The 21390-nt window shown below is 41.8% G+C and overlaps 1 protein-coding gene across 1 annotated transcript in view; it reads left to right on the forward strand.

The window, feature by feature from the left end:
• The window catches only part of CHL (chloroplastic lipocalin), a 195595-nt gene extending 175055 nt beyond the window's left edge, over positions 1-20540 (forward strand). Inside the window, exons 2-5 of the mRNA XM_089406221.1 lie at positions 1982-2120; positions 2447-2683; positions 2878-3168; positions 20144-20540. Coding sequence (XP_089262347.1) covers positions 1982-2120; positions 2447-2683; positions 2878-3168; positions 20144-20422 — 946 coding nt within the window. The 3' untranslated portion in view covers positions 20423-20540. The remainder of the gene's footprint in view (positions 1-1981; positions 2121-2446; positions 2684-2877; positions 3169-20143) is intronic.
• The last annotated feature ends 850 nt before the right edge of the window (positions 20541-21390 follow it).

Consider the following 21390-nt stretch of genomic DNA (forward strand, 5'->3'; position numbering starts at 1 on the left):
TCTGCATGGGCCCCTTCTCTACATGGTCCTTGGGCCCCCTTGGCTTCCCTTTTAAGTTACAACATTGTGCTGCTAGGGAGTGACTTTATTCATAAAGTGAGTTATGTCCCCCTTTCCTCACTTTTTTATTTATTAATAACTATAGAAGGCAAAATTGAGCAAAATCGAATATTCCAATTAGCCATGGCTAATTAGGAATATTACAAAAACTCAGAGAGAGATGTCCAAAACTCTGTCTTTGTGGAATAGGCCGAGGTGCCTATTTATAGTGGTCTCCCATGAATATAAACGGACCTGTTCTTATGAAGGGTTGTGTCTCAAAAATGGTGAGCTGACATGAGTTTGTTATTCCTTCTTGAAGCCGACATGTAGAGGAGGACTTGTGCTTGTCGTTGGAGGCCTATTTGACAATGCTATTGATTGATATACATTCTTCATACTGTATACATGACATTGACTCTATGTGACTTTTATGACAAATCATAAAGGCTCTCAATGGGAGCCATCTAAAACAAAACCTCTTGCTTATGAAACCCATGAAGCAAGGCATAATAATATATATATACATATTTTTTCATCATTTACAAAAGTCACAATTACATGTCATTATGAAGACCGAATTTAGTTACACTTTTCAACATTTGGTACATTCATTCTTCTTTGTTGTTGTGTTTGCATTAATGTCCTATTGTGCTCATCTCAATTAGGATGATATATTCTCGTGGCATTTATTTTTGGTACCACGATTACTCATGTCATATTTATGATTATTACATGCATATCTTTATCCGCAGGCCTAGTTGCATATTACCACAAGACAATGATTAAGTTGGAACGAAGTGTGGACATGTATTATTCATGGTTGGGTCCATGCTGGTTGCATGGACACCTACTCGGTTAAAACAATACAAGCCTTGTTCATATACATATTGTTCACCATGATCAATTAAAAATTTCCCCAGGGATGTCATATATACTTTTTTGCAAAGGAAAACTTCATGAAATTCCCCTCTCTTCCATGAATATTGTGATGCAGGACAGCATCAATTGCTAACTGTGATAGCAGCTGGTGACCTCAAGGGACTCAACCAGATTGGAACCTGTGACCTTCTCATTTGTAACATATCTTTTGCGGATGGTTTGACCAATTCAGCCGACCCTTATGGCTAGGCATGTGATACACGTGTGTGCACGCGTGTTTCTATATATTACACATTGTTGCCACATTTAGGGGGATGAGAAATTGCAGTTAGGTCTTGGGAGCTGTGCTCTTTGTTCACAAAATCCTACTTGTTCTTACTCCATGTTTTAGGGGCTCCAATGCATTAGGGATATTCATCATCTGACTGAAGCTATGTGGAGGGAATGGGAGTTGCTGGTCTATGTTTTGCCCCATACTGGTAGATTATGATCAAATGGAATGGAAGCGTTTCTCCATAAAGAAGTTCAAGGTGACCATATAGCTTTCTACAATGATGCAGGCACCTGCACTGTCTAGATAATGCATTACTTGATCTTCATATTCCCGTTGTTGATTGAGTAGGTATGCATGGCATGGCATGCTATCCACCATAACTATCTTTTTTATCTTACATGTGAATGTTTTAGGCGTAGAGAGCCAGGATATAACTCGCTTTATTCTGTCCTGTTTGTTTGGCCTGGAACACTTTTACAAGCTAAAGTATCTAGCACAGCACTTATTTGCTCCAGCATAGAGTGGAATCTTGTTAATGATCCTCATAAGAGATATTTGACAATTAATATTTACAACTAACCATATTAGATGTATATAGTCCTTTTGCACCTGATATATTTGTTTTAGATCCCATGTTCTTTTCCTGATGTATTTTGGGAGCAGTCATTAAGTTCCTTGGTCTTTTATATTTTATGTATTTGTATTTTTTTTCTTGAAAGGAATATATTGGAGACTAGAAGAGGCTAATCTTAGATCTCATTTCTAGTATGTTTTTTCATATTACAGATATGGATGTCACTATAGAAAGAGAAATATGTCACCTAGGTGCGTCATTAACGATTTGGCAGGAAAGAAGGAAATTGTCTGCCGAAAAATTCCGGCAACCTTTGCAGCAGTCATTCTACTGAATGCTGCTGCTAACCAGGTTAGATGTCATTCTTTTTTCCAAGAAACTTGTATTAAATAATTTTATAGTACTTGAAAGCTTTTCACATTAAGGGGCATGGTATAGTTGTTGCGTTGACACAGTTTTCAAAGTTTTGGGGAGTATCAGTAGGAGGAAGATTATGGAATCGTTTATTGTTAAGTGAAATAGTGGTGAAAAGGAAATTCATGTCGCATGAAGGACAATTAACTTGCCTTGCAGGGCATTGAAGATAGAAGATACTATCGCAACCTGTAATAAAAGTAACCTGGGGTTCAGAGATAAGCATCTGAAATTAAAATTAAATTTTTGATTCTTTTCTCCAGGTCATTGCTGCAGAGCTCTCACAGACCAACATCATATGCCAACTTGCATCTGCCACAGAAAAGAATATGACTATGGCCATTGATAAAACAAGTGATGATGGAAATGGATCTTTAATGATGAGTGGTATGACTGCTAAAAATTTCAACCCAATTAGATACTCAGGAAGATGGTATGAAGTGGCTTCCCTCAAACGTGGATTTGCAGGTCAGGGACAAGAAGATTGTCATTGCACACAGGTAATTAATATTATTCATAACTATTTCTGTATTGAAAGTTAAAGTCCATTTTGAAAAGTGAGCAATCTGTTTTTATGATTAACATCTGAGGTGAAGTATTCAATGTGAGTAGATGTTGTGGCCAAAGTGTATATTGGACAAAAAGAAAATTTCCAAGGGTCAGAAAATTAAATTTAATACCTGAAAATGCGCAGGGTGTGTACACCTTCGATGCTGAGAATCGTACAATTCAAGTTGATACATTTTGTGTTCATGGCAGTCCAGATGGATATCTTACTGGAATACGAGGAAAAGTTCAATGCTTGAATAATGCAGATCTCAAAAAGGAAGAGACTGAAGTTGAAAGACAAGAAATGATTAGAGAAAAATGCTATCTTCGCTTTCCTACACTTCCATTTATTCCAAAGGAGCCATATGATGTGATTGCAACAGACTATGATAATTATGCCCTTGTATCAGGAGCAAAAGACAAGAGTTTTGTTCAGGTATGCAATCATTCTGCCTAAAATTAATTTCAACCATTGCAATTTCCAGGTGATCACCTTCCCCATCATTCTCTCAATATCATATTCTTGATAGGCGTTATCACTGCTTTCTAATTATATATGATCTTTAACATGAATTTTAGAATGGTTCTTTTTACTTTCTTGGTTACATACAACCATCGTTTCTATGAAATGTCTAGTAGGCTGGTTAAAGTTGGTTTGTATAGGTAACCATAGTGTTACCCCCCTCCCACCCTGAAAATGCAGGGTTATTTCACATTTTCATTGGGATCTTTCTCTTGCCAAGCATGGCAGAAAATCCTTGGAGTTCAGTGGCAATTACAGGTTCTGGGGAGAGAGTATGCACCTTGTTCTGTCTTGCCTAAGTGTTGTCTAAGCAAGAGCAAAGGTGTGGAGGAATATTGTTGGCTTGATGGAGGCTTTTTCAGGAACATATTTCATGTGAGGTTCCATTTGGGCACACTTGACACATATTTGGAGGCATGATTACATGGCTCACATTAGCACTTGTTGCATTGTTGATGGAGCACCCTATTCATAGCTAGAAGGCAGGGCCTTAGATTGCATGGCTGGTTGATGTGAACAATATGGAACCTTAGAAAATGAATGCCCTACCACAGGCGATGTTCAAGACATGACTTATGAAAGCAGTCAAACAAGGCCCAAAGGAGCAAATACCCTACCTTGGAGGAGGCCTAGAGCATGACATGTGGCAAAGAAAGAGGTCATAAAAAAATTCCGGATTCCCTACTTGGAAGGGTGCCATATGGCACTAAGTTGCCCTTGGGCTTGGTCAAAGACAAACTTAAGCTCCAATGACAAGGTTGTGAAGCATGGAGCAGAACAAGAGCATTTTTGGGAGTGGGAGCACCATTTTCCAAAAATATAGGAGTGGTCCGAGTGGAGCATCTATTGTACATATATCCAAGGAGAAACTTCCAGGGCTTCTCAGCTTTCGATCACCCCTCACCAGCAGCGCAACGCCCTTCAGTTAGTGTGCCAACTAGGGCTACACTACCATCTTTCGTGCCAGTGGCACAAATCAAATCAGCAAGGGAGGAAGACACTCCCCAGATGGCAGATTACTTTAGAGAGTGGCAAGCGATGGACGAAGATTTCAAAGAAGACCTCTCCTTTAGAGATTACTGCAAGCTCAAGCAGAGTGAGAGGAACAAGGGGTAGTTACAGAGGACAAGGGACCCAAAACTATGAGCTGTAGAGAACTATAGGGAGGATGTATTTCCCTACATTTGATGGCACTGCCAAGTGCACAACCAGGGCTTGGGTTGAAAAGATGGACACATACTTTCAACTCAACGGATGACGGAGTAGGAAGCCATTAAGATTGCAACGCTACAATTGGAGGGGGAAGCCCATCACTGGTGGTTTCACGCCCTAACCACTTTGGGGCATGCCCAGATAGTTTCTTATGAGGACTTCACCCAGAGGGTGGTGGAGCGATTTGATCATAGGGATTTGGAGGCATATTTCAGGGAACTGACACAACTGCGCTAAATAGGCAACCTAGAGCAGTGCTTCTCAGACTTTCTGCGTGTGTCAGTGATGGTCCTGGATCTATCTGAGGCAAGGAGGGTATACTCCTTCATTGAGGGCTTGTTTGAGCCTCTGCGGGGACTAGTGAAGTCACGCAGAGCCTCCATGCTGCAGGAAGCGGTGGTGTGTGCCAGAGATTTACAGGGGGCCATCCCCAAGACCAGAGTGCCATTTCCTGCACAGAACCCTTTTCCTCCTTAGACAATTTCGGCCCATAGGATGGAGGCAGATCTCCGGCATGGCGACATTGCATGGGCAGTCGAGTTGAGGATCTTAGAGGTTGCGGGACAAGCACAGCCACCACTAGCAGACATATAGGCTTTACTGGACGGGTATGTAGTAGTGTTAGGAGACATTCCACCAGGGCAAATACCAAATAGAGGGTTTGAGCGCACCATTGAGTTGGAGCCGGGTATACAGGCAATCATCATTACTCCTTACAGACACCCCAAAGCCTATAAGGACGAGATAGAGAAGGCCATTCAGGAGCTGCTTGCGTTGGGCCATATCAGACCTAGTTCTAGTCATTTCACTTCTTTAGTAGTGCTGGTGAAGAAGAAGGATGGGACCCTCTGGATGTGTATCGACTACCGAGCCCTTAACCGGAAGACCCTTAAGAATCGGTACCCCATTCCCCGCATTGATGAGTTGATGGATGAGCTTAGAGGAGCCAAGTACTTCTCTAAGATTGATCTGCGTTCAGGGTACCACCAGATCAGAGTTCGGGATCAGGACATCTCGAAGATAGCGTTCCGGTGCCACTATGGGCACTTTGAGTTTTTGGTCATGCCATTTGGACTGACCAACCCTCCCGCCACATTCCAGTCTTGCATGAACCATATCTTTCAGGGACAGCTGAGGAGGTTCGTGCTAGTGTTCTTCGATGACATCCTGATCTATAGCCAGACATGGGAGGAGCACCTCCAACACTTGGAGGAGGTACTGTGCATTCTGGAGGAGCAATAGTTTTATGCCAACCTCTCTAAGTGCGAGTTTGGATTGACAAAGATGCTTTATCTCGGGCATATCATTGGAGAAAACAGGATGAAGGTTCACGAGGAGAAGATTTGGAAGGGCTATCCGGGATTGGCTATTACCTTGAGATGTGACTAAGCTGAGAGGCTTCTTGGGTATTTGCAGTTACTACAGGAAGTTTGTCAAAGGGTTCTCACAGCTGGCAACACCCTTGACCGACTTGACCAAGAAAGGGGCCTTTGCATGTACTGATGGAGCACAGGTCGCCTTCGATCGCCTCAAGGAGGTGATGAGTAGTTACCTTGTTCTGGCACTCTCGGACTTTTCCCAGCCATTCACGGTGGAGTGTGATGCATTAGGGGTAGGAGTTGGAGCCGTATTGTCACAGGAGGGGCATCCCATAGTTTTCGAGAGTCGGAAGCTCCTATCGCATGAGCTGTCATATTCCATATATGACAAGGAGATGTTGGCCATTATGCATGCATTGGCCAAGTTCCACCAGTAGTTGGTGGGCAATTGATTCCGAGTGAAGACTGATCACAATAGTCTTCGACATTTCATGGGGCAGCAGAGCCTCAATGGTAGGCAACAGAGATGGGCCAGCGAGGTACAGGGCTATGATTTTGACATTGAGTATGTGCGGGGCAAGCACAATGTGGTGGCCGATGCTCTATCCAGGAGACCAGCTAGGTTATCTCTCATGAACATCTGCCAGGATTAGAAGGCTCAGCTGTTGGTTGAGTACTCCAAGGACAGGAGGGTGTGCGAGATGCTGGAGGGGACACATGCAGATGAGCGTTACTGTGTGATGGATGAGGTCATCTATTACAAGGGGCGCATTTACTTGGTGCCCAACTCGTAGTTGAGGGAGAGGGTACTCCAGGCAGCTCACGATTCACCACTGTCTGGACGCTAGGGGTTTCAGAAGACTTACATGGTTGTTCGAGAGAGGTTCACGTGGAAAGGCCTCAAGGAGGACGTGTTGCAACACGTAAAGGAGTGTGAGGCCTGCCAGCGGAACAAGGGGGAGCTGACTCATCCTGTAGGGCTACTACAGCCACTTCCCATTCTGGAGGGGAAATGGGGAAGTATTTCGATGGATTTCATCATTGGGCTCCCCACGGTACAGGGGAAGGATTGCATATATGTAGTGGTCGACAGGTTGACCAAATTTTCTCACTTCAGACTACATGGGCTCCCCAAGAACATTGTGAGCGATAGAGAGAGCAGATTTATGGGTGGCTTTTGGCAGGAGCTCTTCAGGTTGGTTGGGATGAAGCTCACTCTTAGCACTAGTATCACCCTCAGATGGACGACCAGACAGAGAGGGTCAACCAGTGGTTGGAGGGGTACCTGAGGATTTATGTGACAGGTCAGCGGAGGATGTGGATTCGATGGTTGCACTTGGGCGAGTTCTGCTACAACAACATGCACCGCATGTCTATCGGTATGACTCCTTTTCGTGCCCTCTATGAATATGATGCACTAGCTTTTGCTGATATTATTTTCGGAGACAGCCATGCTCCAAAGGCCAAAGACTGGGTCCAAGAGAGCCAAGATATCCTCAAAGCTCTCAAATAATTTAGCGACGACCCAAAATCAACAAAAACTGTATGTATATCGACACATGATAGAGAAGCACTTTGAGGAGGGGGACTTAGTATACCTCTGATTGCAGCCTTACAGACAGTCTATGCTGAAATAGAAGGGGGCTGAGAAGCTACAACCACGCTTCTATGGGCCCTACCGGGTGACTAGGCGAGTTGGGGAGGTGGCTTATGAGCTAGAGCTGCCTCTGGGGAGTAGAATCCATAATGTATTTCATGTCTCATGCTTGAAGAAGGTGCTGGGACAACAGGTGACCGCAACAGCTGATCAGCTGATCTATCCACGTTGGATGATGAGGGCCATTTGGTGTTGGAACCAGAGGCCATTCTAGAGAGTAGGGAGAGGAGACTGAGGAGCAGGACCATCAGGGAGTTCTTGGTATGCTGGAAGAACTTGCCAGATGAGGATGCCACCTGGTAGGGTGAGCACATACTGGAGCACCCGACTTTGAGGTTGCTTGAGGGCAAGCAAGATTTGGGAGGGGAGGATTGTCATGTCCCTTCTCAAATGTATTAGTCACGGGGTGCAGCTACATAATTTTGGCATCAATTTTGGCTTAGGAGGAGGACCCCACATGTAGAACTTAGGAACTATAGGCAATTCGACTTTATTTTTGGCAGCTAGTGGAATGTGGGGGTGTTAATTTATGGTATGTTCTATGCTTAGAGCAATTTACTTCTCTTTCTTATTATTATTCACAGATTAACAATCACATGTGCATAAGTAAAGTGCAGATAGAACATTAAACGATCAACAGAAAACAAGCCAAGACAAGAGACACAAGATGTGGTGGCTAGCCAGGGACAAACCCCAATATGGGGAAACCTTTTGATCAAATCTTCTTTTATCTTCAATAATTCAGCAGAGAGAAATAGTACAAAAATCTAATCTATATCAGCAGTAGCAAACCCTAGATTAGCAGCATTAGCATTAGCGGCTTCATCTTCAAAACTAGGGCAGTTGATATCTCCCAAACTGACCGTCGGATCGGCTTGATTCCTTCACCAAAAAATGCGGCCTTCAGAGGAGATCTAGGTACACCTACAATGCAGTTCAAAGGAGATGTGAAGGTCAACGCTAGTCAAACTTTGGATCTGCAGTTGCAGCTTCAGGTTTTGCACCTTCCTTCCACACGTGTGCGAGAAGAGTCACCTACAGCGCAGGAGAGAAGAGCCTCTTTACTGCACTGGAAAGAGAGAGAGATGTGATGAGTTGAGTGAGTCCAAATGAGGAAAAGTCCTATATTTATACACATTTGATGATAATTGAATAGATGCGACTGTTGGGCTTCTGAGCCTACATGAGTTGTTGGTAGGCTTGATAATTATTCCATAATCAAAATAAATTCATATCTTCATAAATACTTATCGGAATCGGATGATCTTTAGATCAATCCTACACCTCTCGACGAGAGGAATCTAATAAAAATATTATCAGCCATGAATAAGATGACCCACATGGAGTTTGGCCCTAGTTGCCAAATTTAACACTCCCTCTCAACCAGGGAGAACTCCATCTGCAATTTGTCTGGTGGTCGCTACTATTCATCCATCAAATGCACTACCTTGTACAGCTTGACCCTTGCCTTGCTCTGCTCTATTCTGCCTGTTCTACTTTGTTTTGTTCTGCCCTGTACTGATCTGCACTGCTCTGCTCTGCTTTGTTCTGTTCTTCTCTGCTTTTGTCTGAATTATGAAGAAGAAGAAATGATTGAGGATGCATCATATTGACTCAAAGTCAGTCTCAGAGTATGTACCACTGGTCCCAGACTAGTCTCAACCAACCTGAAGTCAGCGTCAGTGAGTACAACTCCTACCACTGGTCCTAGACCATTATCATCCTCCACTGACTCAAAGTCAGTCTCAGAGTGCGTACCACTGGTCCCAGACCAGTCTCAACCGACCCAAGGTCAGGGTCATAGTAGTTACCACTCCTACCACTGGTCTTAGACTAGTATCATTGATCGCAGATCAATGAAGGTCATCCTAGCGTAGGGAGTACAATAGATACTTCGATGTGTCCATCAGTACTACTATGGTCCCTAACTTCATTTCCCTACTCATTAATCAGATGAGAGGTACTTCCCATGAGTCCCTGATTGCATGGGTAGGATGCCTTGACAGGAGAACTTAATCAATCCCGTCCTCACAGGAGAACTAATCATCCTGCTACGACTGTCATAGAGAACATATCATCCAGACCTCACAGGAGAGCTAATCATCCTGCTACATTTTGTCATGGAGAACACATCATCCAAACCTCACAGGAGAACTAATCATCCTGCTACATAGTTGCCACAGGGTGATACAGGGAAAGTTTTGATTCTTTTACCCTGTGGTCATATGTTGCTCCAAGAAGTGCCCTGCACCCCCTCCTGGAGCTACAAGAGTTCCATACATCATACAAGACCCTCATCAGAGGGTTTCTGAATGACACCAAGTCGTTCTCGGAAAGTCAAGAATTTGACCTTTCCTAGGGGCTTTGTTAGAGTGTCGGCGACCTGTTCATCTGTATCAATATGTTGGAGCCTTAAGCTCCCCGCTGCGCCATATCTTGAATAAAGTGGTACTTGATATCAATATGCTTGGAGCGATCATGAAATACGGGATTCTCTGACAAATGAATCCCACTCTGGTTGTCACATAGGATCACGGTGGTATCCAGTGTAAATCCAAACAGCTCACTAAAGAGCTTCCACAACCAGACTGCCTCACAGGATGTCATGCTAGCAGCAATATACTCTGCCTCGGTGGTGCTCAAGGCCACCGACTTCTGCTTCCTGCTCATCTAGGATATCGAAGCAGATCCCAAGGAGAAACAACACCCGGAAATGCTCTTACGATCCACCACACTGCCTGCCCAATCAACATCAGTGTATCCAAGTAGTCTCACATCTCCGGCAGTGTATCTTAACCCATAAGTGATTGTGCCATGAAGATATCTCAACAGATTCTTGGCACCAATCCAACGTATGTGGTGAGGTTCAACCATATGTTGACTCAATGTGTTGACTGCGAAGCATATATCTGGACGGGAGTTCACTAAGAACATTAATGTTCCGATGAGTTGATGATACTTGGTGGCCTTTCATAAAACAGGTCCAGCAGCGCTACCGCTTAGCTTCTTAAACTCAAGTTCCATTGGGGTAGTTACAGGCTTGCAGTCAACCATACCGAATCTTTCGAATATCTTCACCACATATTTTCCTCGAGATAGAGAAATTTCCCTTGGCTTCTGCTAGACTTCAAGTCCTAGGAAATAGTGCATCAGTCCTAGGTCCTTCATTTCAAATTCAAAAGCCAACTCCCTCTTACATTTGTGAATGAGAGGGTCTGCACCTGTTAGGAAGAGGTCATCCACATACAACACCAGTATGAGAGGTTTGTCATCTTCAACCTTGAAGTAGAGTTTAGAGTCGGCTTCACTCCTAGTGAATGCCAGCTTCATCAAGTAGCTGTCGATCCTTTCATACCATGCTCGGGGTGCTTGCTTCAGCCCATAGAGAGCTTTCTTCAACCTGCATACATGAGATTTTTGATCATGAATCTCAAATCCTTCGGGCTGCTCCACGTAGACCTCTTCTTTGATCGAACCATGTAAGAACACTGCCTTGACATCCATCTGATGTAGATTCCATCCTTGTGAAGCCACAAGGGATATGATTGAGCGGATGGTGGTATATCTGGCAATAGGTGCAAATATCTCGTCATAGTCTATACCTTCCTTCTGGGAGAAGCCACGAGCGACAAAACAAGCCTTATATTTTTCCGTACTTCCATCTGCTGCATGCTTTATTTTATAAATCCATTTAGAAGTGACAACTGTTTTGTCCTGGGGTCTGGGAACTACTTCCTAGACATCATTCTTCATAATAGATTCATATTCTTCGGTCATAGCATCCTTCCATACTTGATGTTTGACGGCATCTGAGAATGATGAAGGCTCATTTTGTATGATCGTGCTCATGATGATCAGGTAACCCTGATATCTGTTGGGTTTCTTACTTTCATGGAAGGTTCCTTGGGGTGTAGTGTGTCCTTCAACATCATCAAGTAGCCCCCTAAACCAAGAGGGCCTCTTCCTGGAAGAGGAGGGCTCAGGTGGATCAATAGGATCCATGGGTTCTTCCACATTAGGCATTATTTCATCATCCTTCTCTTTTGGTTCCCTAGTGTTGGCTTCTTGAGAGTTCCTCAAAGTTGGAAGATTGTCCGCCTTATTGAGGGCCATATCTTCGTCAAAGTTGACATCATGACTAATCACGACTTCCCTTTGACCGGAAACATAGATTCTATAGCCCTTAGTATTTTCACCATAGCCCACGAAGATTCCTTTCTTTCCAGATGCACCCAATTTATTCCTTTTCTCTTTCGGCACATGAAAATATACAGGGCTTCCAAAAATTTAAAATGAGATACGTCAGGTTTCTTACCGTTGAACATTTCTTCAGGAGTCTTGGAACCCAATGCTTGATGAGGGCATCGATTTTGTACATATACGGCGGTGTTTGCAGCTTCGGCCCATAGAAACTTCGGAAATCTTTGATCATGGAGCATGGCACAGATAGCTTCCACAATCGTATGGTTCTTCCTTTCCGCCACAACATTTTGTTCAGGAGTATATGGTGTAGTAGTCTCCCTCTTGATGCCAGCCTCTTTACAAAAGTTATGAAACTCGTTAGACTCATATTCAGTCCCATTATCAGTCCTTAAGATCTTGATCTTCTTTTCGGTTTGATTCTCGATTAGGGCTTTGAAGTGTCGAAACCAAGAGAACACTTCATCCTTCCTTTTCAAGAAGTATATCCAAGTCTTTCGAGAATAGTCATCTGTAAAAGTAAGATAATATAAATATCCTCCCAAGGAGTTCACAGGCATCATACCAGATATGTCTGAGTGAACTAGTTGTAATATATCGGAGGTCTTGCTTTGGCTTGAGGGGAATGGTCCCCTTTTGAGCTTTCCTTCGACACATCCTGGACATACACCTTCTTTCTCTACTCGGAATTCAGGCATCCCTGTTACCATTTGTCTTACATTGGGTAGAGCTTTATAATGAAGGTGGGCAAACCTTCGATGCCAAAGTGAAGACTGAATAGATGTGTCACAAGACATGACACCTAGTGGACTTCCACCGACCTGATATAATGAATCAACCGAAACCCAAAAGTGAAGGCATCTTTAACATTATTTTTCCATACACGTACCTTGCCGTCGTTGAAGGTCACCTTGTAGTCTTTGTCTTCCATTGCTGAGATGGACACCAGGTTCTTCTTGAGGTCAGGTACATATAATACATCCTGTAAGTGGATCGTATTTCCTTGATTCAATTTAAGAGAGACATTGCCTACACCTTTCACGGGATATTTCATATTATCTCCAAGGACAATTTCCAAGTTAGTTTCCTTCTCTATTAGATTATGGAGAGCTTCTTTGTAACCAGTGAAGTGCCTTGATGCACCACTATCAATGAGCCAAATTCCCATTGACTCTGAAGGAGTAGAGGTAGATAGAGCAGCTGGTAAATAATATTCATCTTGCTTATTTTTAACAATGTTGGATTCATACCTAAATTTTTAGCCTTCTTGAATGGTTGTCCTCTTCCTTGATTACTAGCACTCCTTTTAACTTTGCTATTAGATTTCCCATTCCTCTGATTGCCATGAGAGGAATTTTGATCATTGTCCCGGTGTGAGATCTTTCTATCAGGGTACTCCTTCGCATAGTGACTTGGTTTATCGCAAATGTAACATCGTCCTTTTCTTCCACCCTTAGGTCCAACCTTTCTTTTTGATTTAGTTTCAAAATTATTTCTTTTCTTAGCATGAGAAGAAAGGGCAGCAGGAGGACCTTTAGGCATGGGCATTTCTTGCTCTTCTACCCTTGTTTCTTCTTGAATGCATCTAGCCATTAATTCCTCGAAACCAGGAATTACATTATTGTTCAGAAGAGTAGTCCTGAACACGTACCATTCGGATGGTAATCCTCCAAGAGTTGTGAGTGCCATTTCCCTATCAGTAATAGTCTCCCCAATAGATAGGAGATCGTTCCTGATCTTGGTGATCCTTAAGAAGTATGCTTGCATACTCTCATCTTTTCCCTTCTTAATTTCCTTCAGCTTATTTCTAAGAAACAGAACTTGATTTGCATCATTAACTTTAAATAAACTCACCAGTCTGTCGTAGATTTCCTTGGAGTTGTTCAGATCGGAGATGTAGGCCACCAAGTGCTTGTTGATAGAGTCCTGGATGATCTTCTTTGTTTTGACTTCGCCAGTTTTCCATTTGTTCCTCGCAGCAGTGGGTGCATTTGATGGAGGCTCAAAAATATTGCCTGTCACATGGTCCAACACTCTTTGATCTTCTAAGGTTAGATCGATGGACATCTTCCATCCGTGATAATCAGCTTTCTCACAGAGCTTGTCTTCGGTAGGGAAGAGTGTTGAGGACCCCATAGTTCTTTTAGGATAGCCTTGCCAATCTTCTCTCCGGTGATTGCTCTTGCTCTTGCTCGGGCTTTGTCTTCACCTCAACTTCGATACCATGTTAATTTATGGTATGTTCTATACTTAGAGAAATTTACTTCTCTTTCTTATTATTATTCACAGATTAGCAATCACATGTGCATAAGTAAAATGCAGATAGAACATTAAACGATCAACAAAAAACAAGCCAAGACAAGAGACACAAGATGTGGCGGCTAGCCAGGGACAAACCCTAATATGGGGAAACCCTTTGATCAAATCTTCTTTTATCTTCAATAATTCAACAGAGAGAAATAGTACAAAAATCTGATCTATATCAGTAGTAGCAAACCCTAGATCAACAGCATTAGCATTAGCGGCTTCATCATCAAAACTAGGGTAGTCGATATCTCGTAAATCGACCATCGGATCAGCTTGATTCCTTCACCAAAAAATGCGGCCTTCAAAGGAGATCCAGGTACACCTACAGCGCAGTTCAGAGGAGGAGGTCTGAAGGTCAACGCTAGTCAAACTTTGGATCTGCAATTGCAGCGTTAGGTTTTGCACCTTCCTTCCACGTGTGAGAGAAGAGTCACCTACAGCACAGGAGAGAAGAGCCTCTTTACTGCGCTAGAGAGAGAGAGAGATGTGATGAGTTGAGTGAGTCCAAATGAGGAAAAGTCCTCCTATATTTATACACATCTAATGATAATTGAATAGATGCGACTGTTGGGCTTCTGAGCCTACACGAGTTGTTGGTAGGCTTGATAATTATTCCATAATCAAAATAAATTCATATCTCCATAAATACTTATTGGAATCGGATGATCTTTAGATCAATCCTACACCTCTTGACGAGAGGAATCTAATAAAAATATTATCAGCCATGAATAAGATGACCCACATGGAGTTTGGCCCTAGTTGCCAAATTTAACAGGGGGCCACCCACATGAATAATTTGAACTTGGCCATTGCATGAGTTGGAGGGAATCAAATTAGTGGAAGGAGGGGCCCACATGAGGCTAAGGGGTCCCAAGGTGATAAAAGAGGAAGGAGCTCTCATTTTGCAGCATCTTGATCATTTTACAAACAAACTCATCTTTGTACGCTCTGCTGCTTAGTGAGTCTACTGACTGTTTAGCCACGAATATTTCGTAGGGGAGATTCAACCTCTACTTCGGGGGACTATCTGTGCCCTCCCTAGGGAGTCTGTTCCACAAAGATTACAGGGGTTCCAGCATTGACATACACTTCACCCAGCCATGCAGAGGAGGAGACTGCGTATTTTCTAGGCAGCCAGAAACACGCAGGAGGGGATTGAGCCAGCCAGGAGGTCCATAGCTTGCTGGGAGTTCCGGGAGCTAGAAAGGCTGTTGGTTGAGGACAATTTCGCTGAGTTTTGCAGCCAACTAGTCAGGGGTTACAGCAGTACGAATTTCTGGGCAGAGGGATTGCGTAGAGGCCTCCGGCAGCAAAATTCTTGGTGCTTGGGACAATAGTCTTCCGGGCCAAGGATCATCCAGGGAGCAAGGAGTTAATCACAGGTGAACCCAACATTCTAGGGGTGTTTTCATAGGGATTTGTAGGCTGTTTCCTACAAGTCAAATTTGGCAGCAGCAACTGGGGAGAGGCTCTAGGGAGGCCGAAAATCCAAGGTCCAAACCAGAGAAATTCCCTTCTGGGTTTTTCTGGGTCTTGCCCAAGGAGTCCAAGGCTGAAAGGATATAATTTTCTGGTCGGTTTTTGGGCACATTCTAGCAGGTTGAAGTTCAGCAGGACAACAGTTTCACTGGGACAGCACAGTGCATAGTGGTGCAGCGACTGGGAAGCTTTCAGCTCAGCTATTCCATCACCTGGGTTTGGTCCAGCTTGTCCTTGAGAGAAGCCTAGGTGCACCATCTCATTTATATTGTACCTATGCTCTCAGATTTTATAATATATGGCACAAAAGTTCCAGATTTACAATGTTTCATGGATGTATGATGCATGTTTTTAATTTTATGCTGCTGCACTGTTTATTTGTTTAAAATATCACTCATATATATAGTCAACGCTTCCGAGACTCTTCGCTTCCTAGATTTTTGGGAAACGACGCTTTCATGGATCTGCTTCCAAAAAACATCCCTGCTTTGTGCAACATTGGTTTTGATACCTGAGGCCATATTGTAGGAGAGGGAGAGAAGGCTCAGGAACATGACTATCAGGGAGTATCTTGTTAGGTGGAACGATTTACTAGAGGGGAATGCTACTTGGGAGGGAGAACAAACTTTACAACATCCAACATTGCAGTTGCTTGAGGACAAGCAACATTTGGGAGGAGAGGACTGTCATGTCCCCAATTAATAATTTTGCTAAGGAAATTCTCAATTTTGGCAATTAATATAATATTTGATAAATAAAACTTAGGAGGAATAAGTCGTGGAGGCTCAAATTTAATTTTGATAAGAAATAAAGGTTACACTTAAGAGAAAAAGGAAAAATTAAAGTGAAGTTTTCGAATTCCCTAGGAGAAATATAACCACATGAAGAGGGGGTCAAGCAAGGGTGTAGAATTGGTGGAACCCACAAGGATGGTTGAGTAGCAATTATAAAAGGAAGAGAAGAGCTTTATTTTGGATCATCTTGACATTTCATTTTCAGAATTAGAGAGTCTGCTTGAGCTGTTTAGCATAAGGGATTTCCAGGGGGAATTCCAGCTCTTCTTCAGGGGACTTCAAATGCCACTCAAGGAGAGAGATATTGAGGGGAGATTTCAGTATTTTGTGTGGGGATTTTGCAGTATTATCTTCAGTCTATGCGAGTTTTTGGAGGACGCAGTGGAGGATTTCATTGGGGTTTGAGGAGTTAGCATTTGTTGTCCTGGCTGGCTATTTTGTGGAGATTTCCCATTGTGGAGGACGAGTTGGTTTTCGGAGATTTCCAGGCTGAAAGTGCTGGAGATTTGTGGGCCAAATTTCTTTTTCCTTGGTCCTGCGCTGGGGTTTACTGTCTATTTCCTATGCAAGGGTTGAGCAGTATTGTTGTGCTGGATATTGGACCTGATTTTGGCTGGAAGATTGAGGAAGAAATTTCATTGGGTTTTGGAGAAGTTTTCCTTCGGGAAAGTTGAACATTTTACTGCAGATTGATTTCTGTAGTTCACTGATTGAGAAGGGCTACATGCAGATTTTGGGACTTCAGTGACTGGTGGATTCAACTTGAGATTTTTTTGGGTTTTGTTGGATTGGGTGTGAGGAGCCTTCTCCTAATTTTTCAGAATTTTTGGAGCATTATTGAGGGGTCATTTCAGAGTTTGCCTCCAGCAGCAGCAACAGCAGCAACATTTTCTGGGCTGTGCGTTTGGATTGTTTGGACCTATTCCAGTGGGGGTTTCGCTTAGATATTCACTTGGGTATTGCATGCTTGCAGTAGCAAGCCCAGGTTCTATCATTCTACCCCATTGTATTCAGAAATATTTAATAAAATGGCTCAGATTTGTTGCTGCTACTCTATATTTTACTGATCCATTTCTGCTTGTGTAAAATTGTGCTTGCATGGTTGGATTTTCTTGCTATAACTTACTGCAAGTTTTTGATATTGTATTTCCTAGTTTGGGATATATTACATTATGTGATTGTTGGTTTTCCAAATTCATTGGAATTTATTAAAATTTTCGGCAAAGTTACTTTTGAAATTTTTTAGAAGAAGTTTTGATAGAAAATTAATAATTAAATTAAAGAGATATTTCATCCATTGATCATGTTTAACGGGAGCATAATTGTATTGTGGACAAGGAGATGATGGAAATTGTGAGCATACCCCAATACTCTCTCATCAGAACGAGGGGAGATTTAGGGAGGGACTCTGTTATGAACTATTCCTTGGCTCCTTTTTGGTTTTTCAGTTCTATTAGCCATCGACTTATCCTTGGTGTATATTTTTAGTGATGATGAGCCACTTGGTTGGTGACTGTTATGACTGTTTTTATTTCCTTCACTTACTGATGATGGGCTTGACCTCTGTGACTTGTAAAATGATGGATTTAAAACCAAGCCCAATCATAGGCTCTGCAGGATCCTTGACTAGGGGAGAGGTGTGGACCTTTCAATTCTTGTGATTGTGGGTATGTGGATGGTTGAGGGATCTCAAAAGGGCTTATGTTGTTATGCTGACTTTGGATATACTTTTACAACAATTAATATAAAGGTATGATTATATATTCCTTGTTTCAGTGTTGGGTGACTAAACTGGGTTGCAACAGTGGGTACATCTACAAACGTGATAACAAGCTGAAAGAATGCTTTACCTATCTCCAGATATTTTCTTTTAGTGAAGAAGCTACTTACAATAATGTAGAAGGTTAAAACAATCATGTAGAAAGTTAAACAATTCTGCTAGCTTTCATCTAATACTCATTGACGTGTACTCTCAACTATCTATCTTTTCTTCTGTTGTTGCATCCGTACAATAAGAAAACTGCTGCTAACAAAGTAGTATAACCGGTAGATTAGTCTACTTTAGTCAACAGTAAACCTATCCCCAACACTATACAGCTGCCAAAGATTTTTTGGTGCAGCATCAAATGCTGCCGATTCCAAACATTGAAATGAATGCTAGGCCAAGATATTTGATTTCCACAAGCTTCCCTTCATCTTTCCAATGTTTAACGAAATATCCACAAAAGAGCATGCTGGAAAGAGAGCTACGTCTACTCAATGTGCTTTGAATATGCAAAATGCTTGTTTATTTGCAGGATAAAACCTACTTAAAAATGGATAGTTCAATTTTCTTCCTTTAAAATCTAAATTGATGCATTTGTGGTCTTATGATCCAATTTTTCCTGTATTTAGACAATGGAGGAAGATCACTCTCTCATCAAATCTGAGTTTTGAAATTTAGGTGTGCATTCTGTGGATTTAACTACTGCTAGAGTATTTATCTGACCTTCAAATCGGTTATAATTGGCAAATTTTAGACAGAATTCAACATAACGGCAAGGTCAAAAACACATCCATGTCAGCTGCACACAGACTTATTTGCTGGTGTTTTCCTGCTGGTCTTACCAATAGAATCTTCACTATAACAGCAAATCTCCTTTGCTGGCCATATTTTTGCTTGCTGCCTTATCAAAAGCTTCTTTGCTACAGCAATGAAACTCCTTTACTAATGACATCTTTGCTTACTGGCCTTCCCAACAGCTTCTTCAGTTGTTCTCTCTTGGCTGGGGTCTTTCCCTTTGTCTTCATGTGCCTATCACAGCAACGTGCTGTGCCTTAGCTCCCATGAGCCATTGTCTTGCCTCCCCAAGAAAGCTCTTTTAGAGTCTCTTGTGCTGTAGATGATTTGTTATGGTCCTTTTTTCTTCCACCTTCCACCACCTGCTTCTTCCAGGTTTTAGCAGTTGTCCAGGAACCATTGTCTTTCCTGGCAATTCCCTTTTTCTTTAATTACCAATCTGCATCTGAAACTGCGTTTTTTCTCTCCTGGAGACTGCTGCCATGCAACATTGGAAGGGCCTTCTAATGGGATCCTTTACAGATCATCTTGCTCATGACTTATTTTCTACTAGCATGTTAATCACTTGTGGGCTAACACCTTTCAATTCCTTTGTTTATGTTTCTTTAAAATTTTCTTTAAAGACACCGAACCAACAATTTTGTCTATTGACATGATACCCAATGTGCATTATAAGATGTTCAACAATCTGGAGAGAGTCCAAAGAGAAGACCCTTGTGTCATACTGCAAACAGTTAAGATATTTATGCACACAATGTATCTATATTTATGTACATATTTTTTTTCATTACAAGGCTGGGCCTAGGCCAGGGCCAGCCTAGATGTTGGATGGAAGAATGATCTACTCAAGAGCAGGATTCTGTCACTAGGATTGTGCAAGACTTGGTCGAGCCTGGATGCCCCTTGGGACAGTGTAGTCCCCACAATTGGCTCCCACCGTCAAGCCCTCCCCATGAGATTTGAACCCGAGTCCTGATGGGGACTAAACCCCACACAGGCCTACTTGTGTGTGTGTGTCAAATAATTAACATGATGTATCGAAAGTATTATACATGTACTGTTGGTGTATTTTTGTGCCTTGCCGGTCTGTAGGGGTCATGCTCTGTAGGTCCACAAAGCTCATACTGTGTGCTTAACAGGTCTCAGCTATGCATACCCATTATTTTCATGAATATAGTTAGATGGATATCCATATTTTATTAAGCATTGCTTTTTCTAATCTATATTTCTGAAGCACTGTTGTGCGATTATTCACATCCTCTTTCTCGTGATCATTTAACTTTTTGTGTGAAATTTCACATATTCATCTTGAAGGACAATATCAAGAGAACTGAAATAATATATGAATTTGTTGTTTCAGATTTATTCACGGACACCTGACCCAGGGCCAGATTTTATTGAGAACTTTAAGTTCTATTTGGCAAGCCTTGGCTATGATGCAAGCCAGATAAAAGATACTCCACAAGACTGTGAAGTAATGCCAACCAGTCAGTTAGCTTTAATGATGTCTCAACCTGGAATGCAAGAAGCTTTAACAAACCAATTTCCTGATTTGAGTCTAAAGAAAGCTGTACAGTTAAATCCTTTCTCTAGTGTATTGGATACTTTCAAAAAATTGCTTGGACTTTATTTCAAATAAATTGTCACCAAACATTTCTTCTAATGTTTGTTAACTCCATAATCAGTGCTTGCAATACTTGAGAAATATGTAGAATGTTACTCTGAACAAAATTTATTAAATATTTCATTTACACTAAGCTGACTACTAATGCCCCTGGTTACAGAATATTATGACACATTTAGAAGTCTCAACTGTTTTGAGTACATCATGTTCATGTTTTTCACAATTCATTCAATTTTTCATCTGGAGAATTTGAAAACCCATCAAGACATGATAAACAAGATATTCCTAGAAGGCAAAATTCAGAAAAGATTGCCAACAGTTGAGAAAAAGGAGTTAAATGGATTATGCTGTTGGATTTCAGGGACATGGTATCTATCGGATTACTCTGGACCAATGCCATGATGATATTGCCAATGGTGATCATTAACTTTTCATTATAAGCAGAAAATAGAAGCTGTTTTTCTAGACAATATCCTTATTTCGCTCTTTATCATATTGTCTTTTCTGCCTAAAATGAAGCCCCATCTCAAGATAGGCTAGAAATAAAAAAATTCTTATTCCAGATTATTTACACTTGGATTTGAATCATTTTGCATTATATTTGCTTGAAGTTGAAAGTTTTTCCATGAGCAAAGAAGCTAAGTACCATGGATTTCATACTTCCCTAGATATTATAGGTTCATCCCTGGTTTTATTGAATTTGTTTAAATCCTCGACTCAACTTCATCTCGGACTACTTAGAGGAACATACAGGAAAATTGCATCCTGGACTACTGATGGCTGAACCTGGATGATCTGTTTTTAGATTTACTGGAAATGAGGATTTTTCCATAACTGATGAGATGTTCTAGATTCTCCTTTTAATAAAAATATCGGGTTTGAAAGCATTTGCAATTCCTTTTATCTCTATTGAATTATCTTTTCTCATTTACGGCAATCCTCATTATCTTTCTATCCTGTGTACTATATATTTCCTACATTTT

This window comes from Pinus tabuliformis, chromosome 2_2 (assembly GCF_031772625.1).
Source record: "Pinus tabuliformis cultivar Carrire ecotype Pingquan chromosome 2_2, CPIR1, whole genome shotgun sequence".
Lineage (NCBI taxonomy): Eukaryota > Viridiplantae > Streptophyta > Pinopsida > Pinales > Pinaceae > Pinus > Pinus tabuliformis.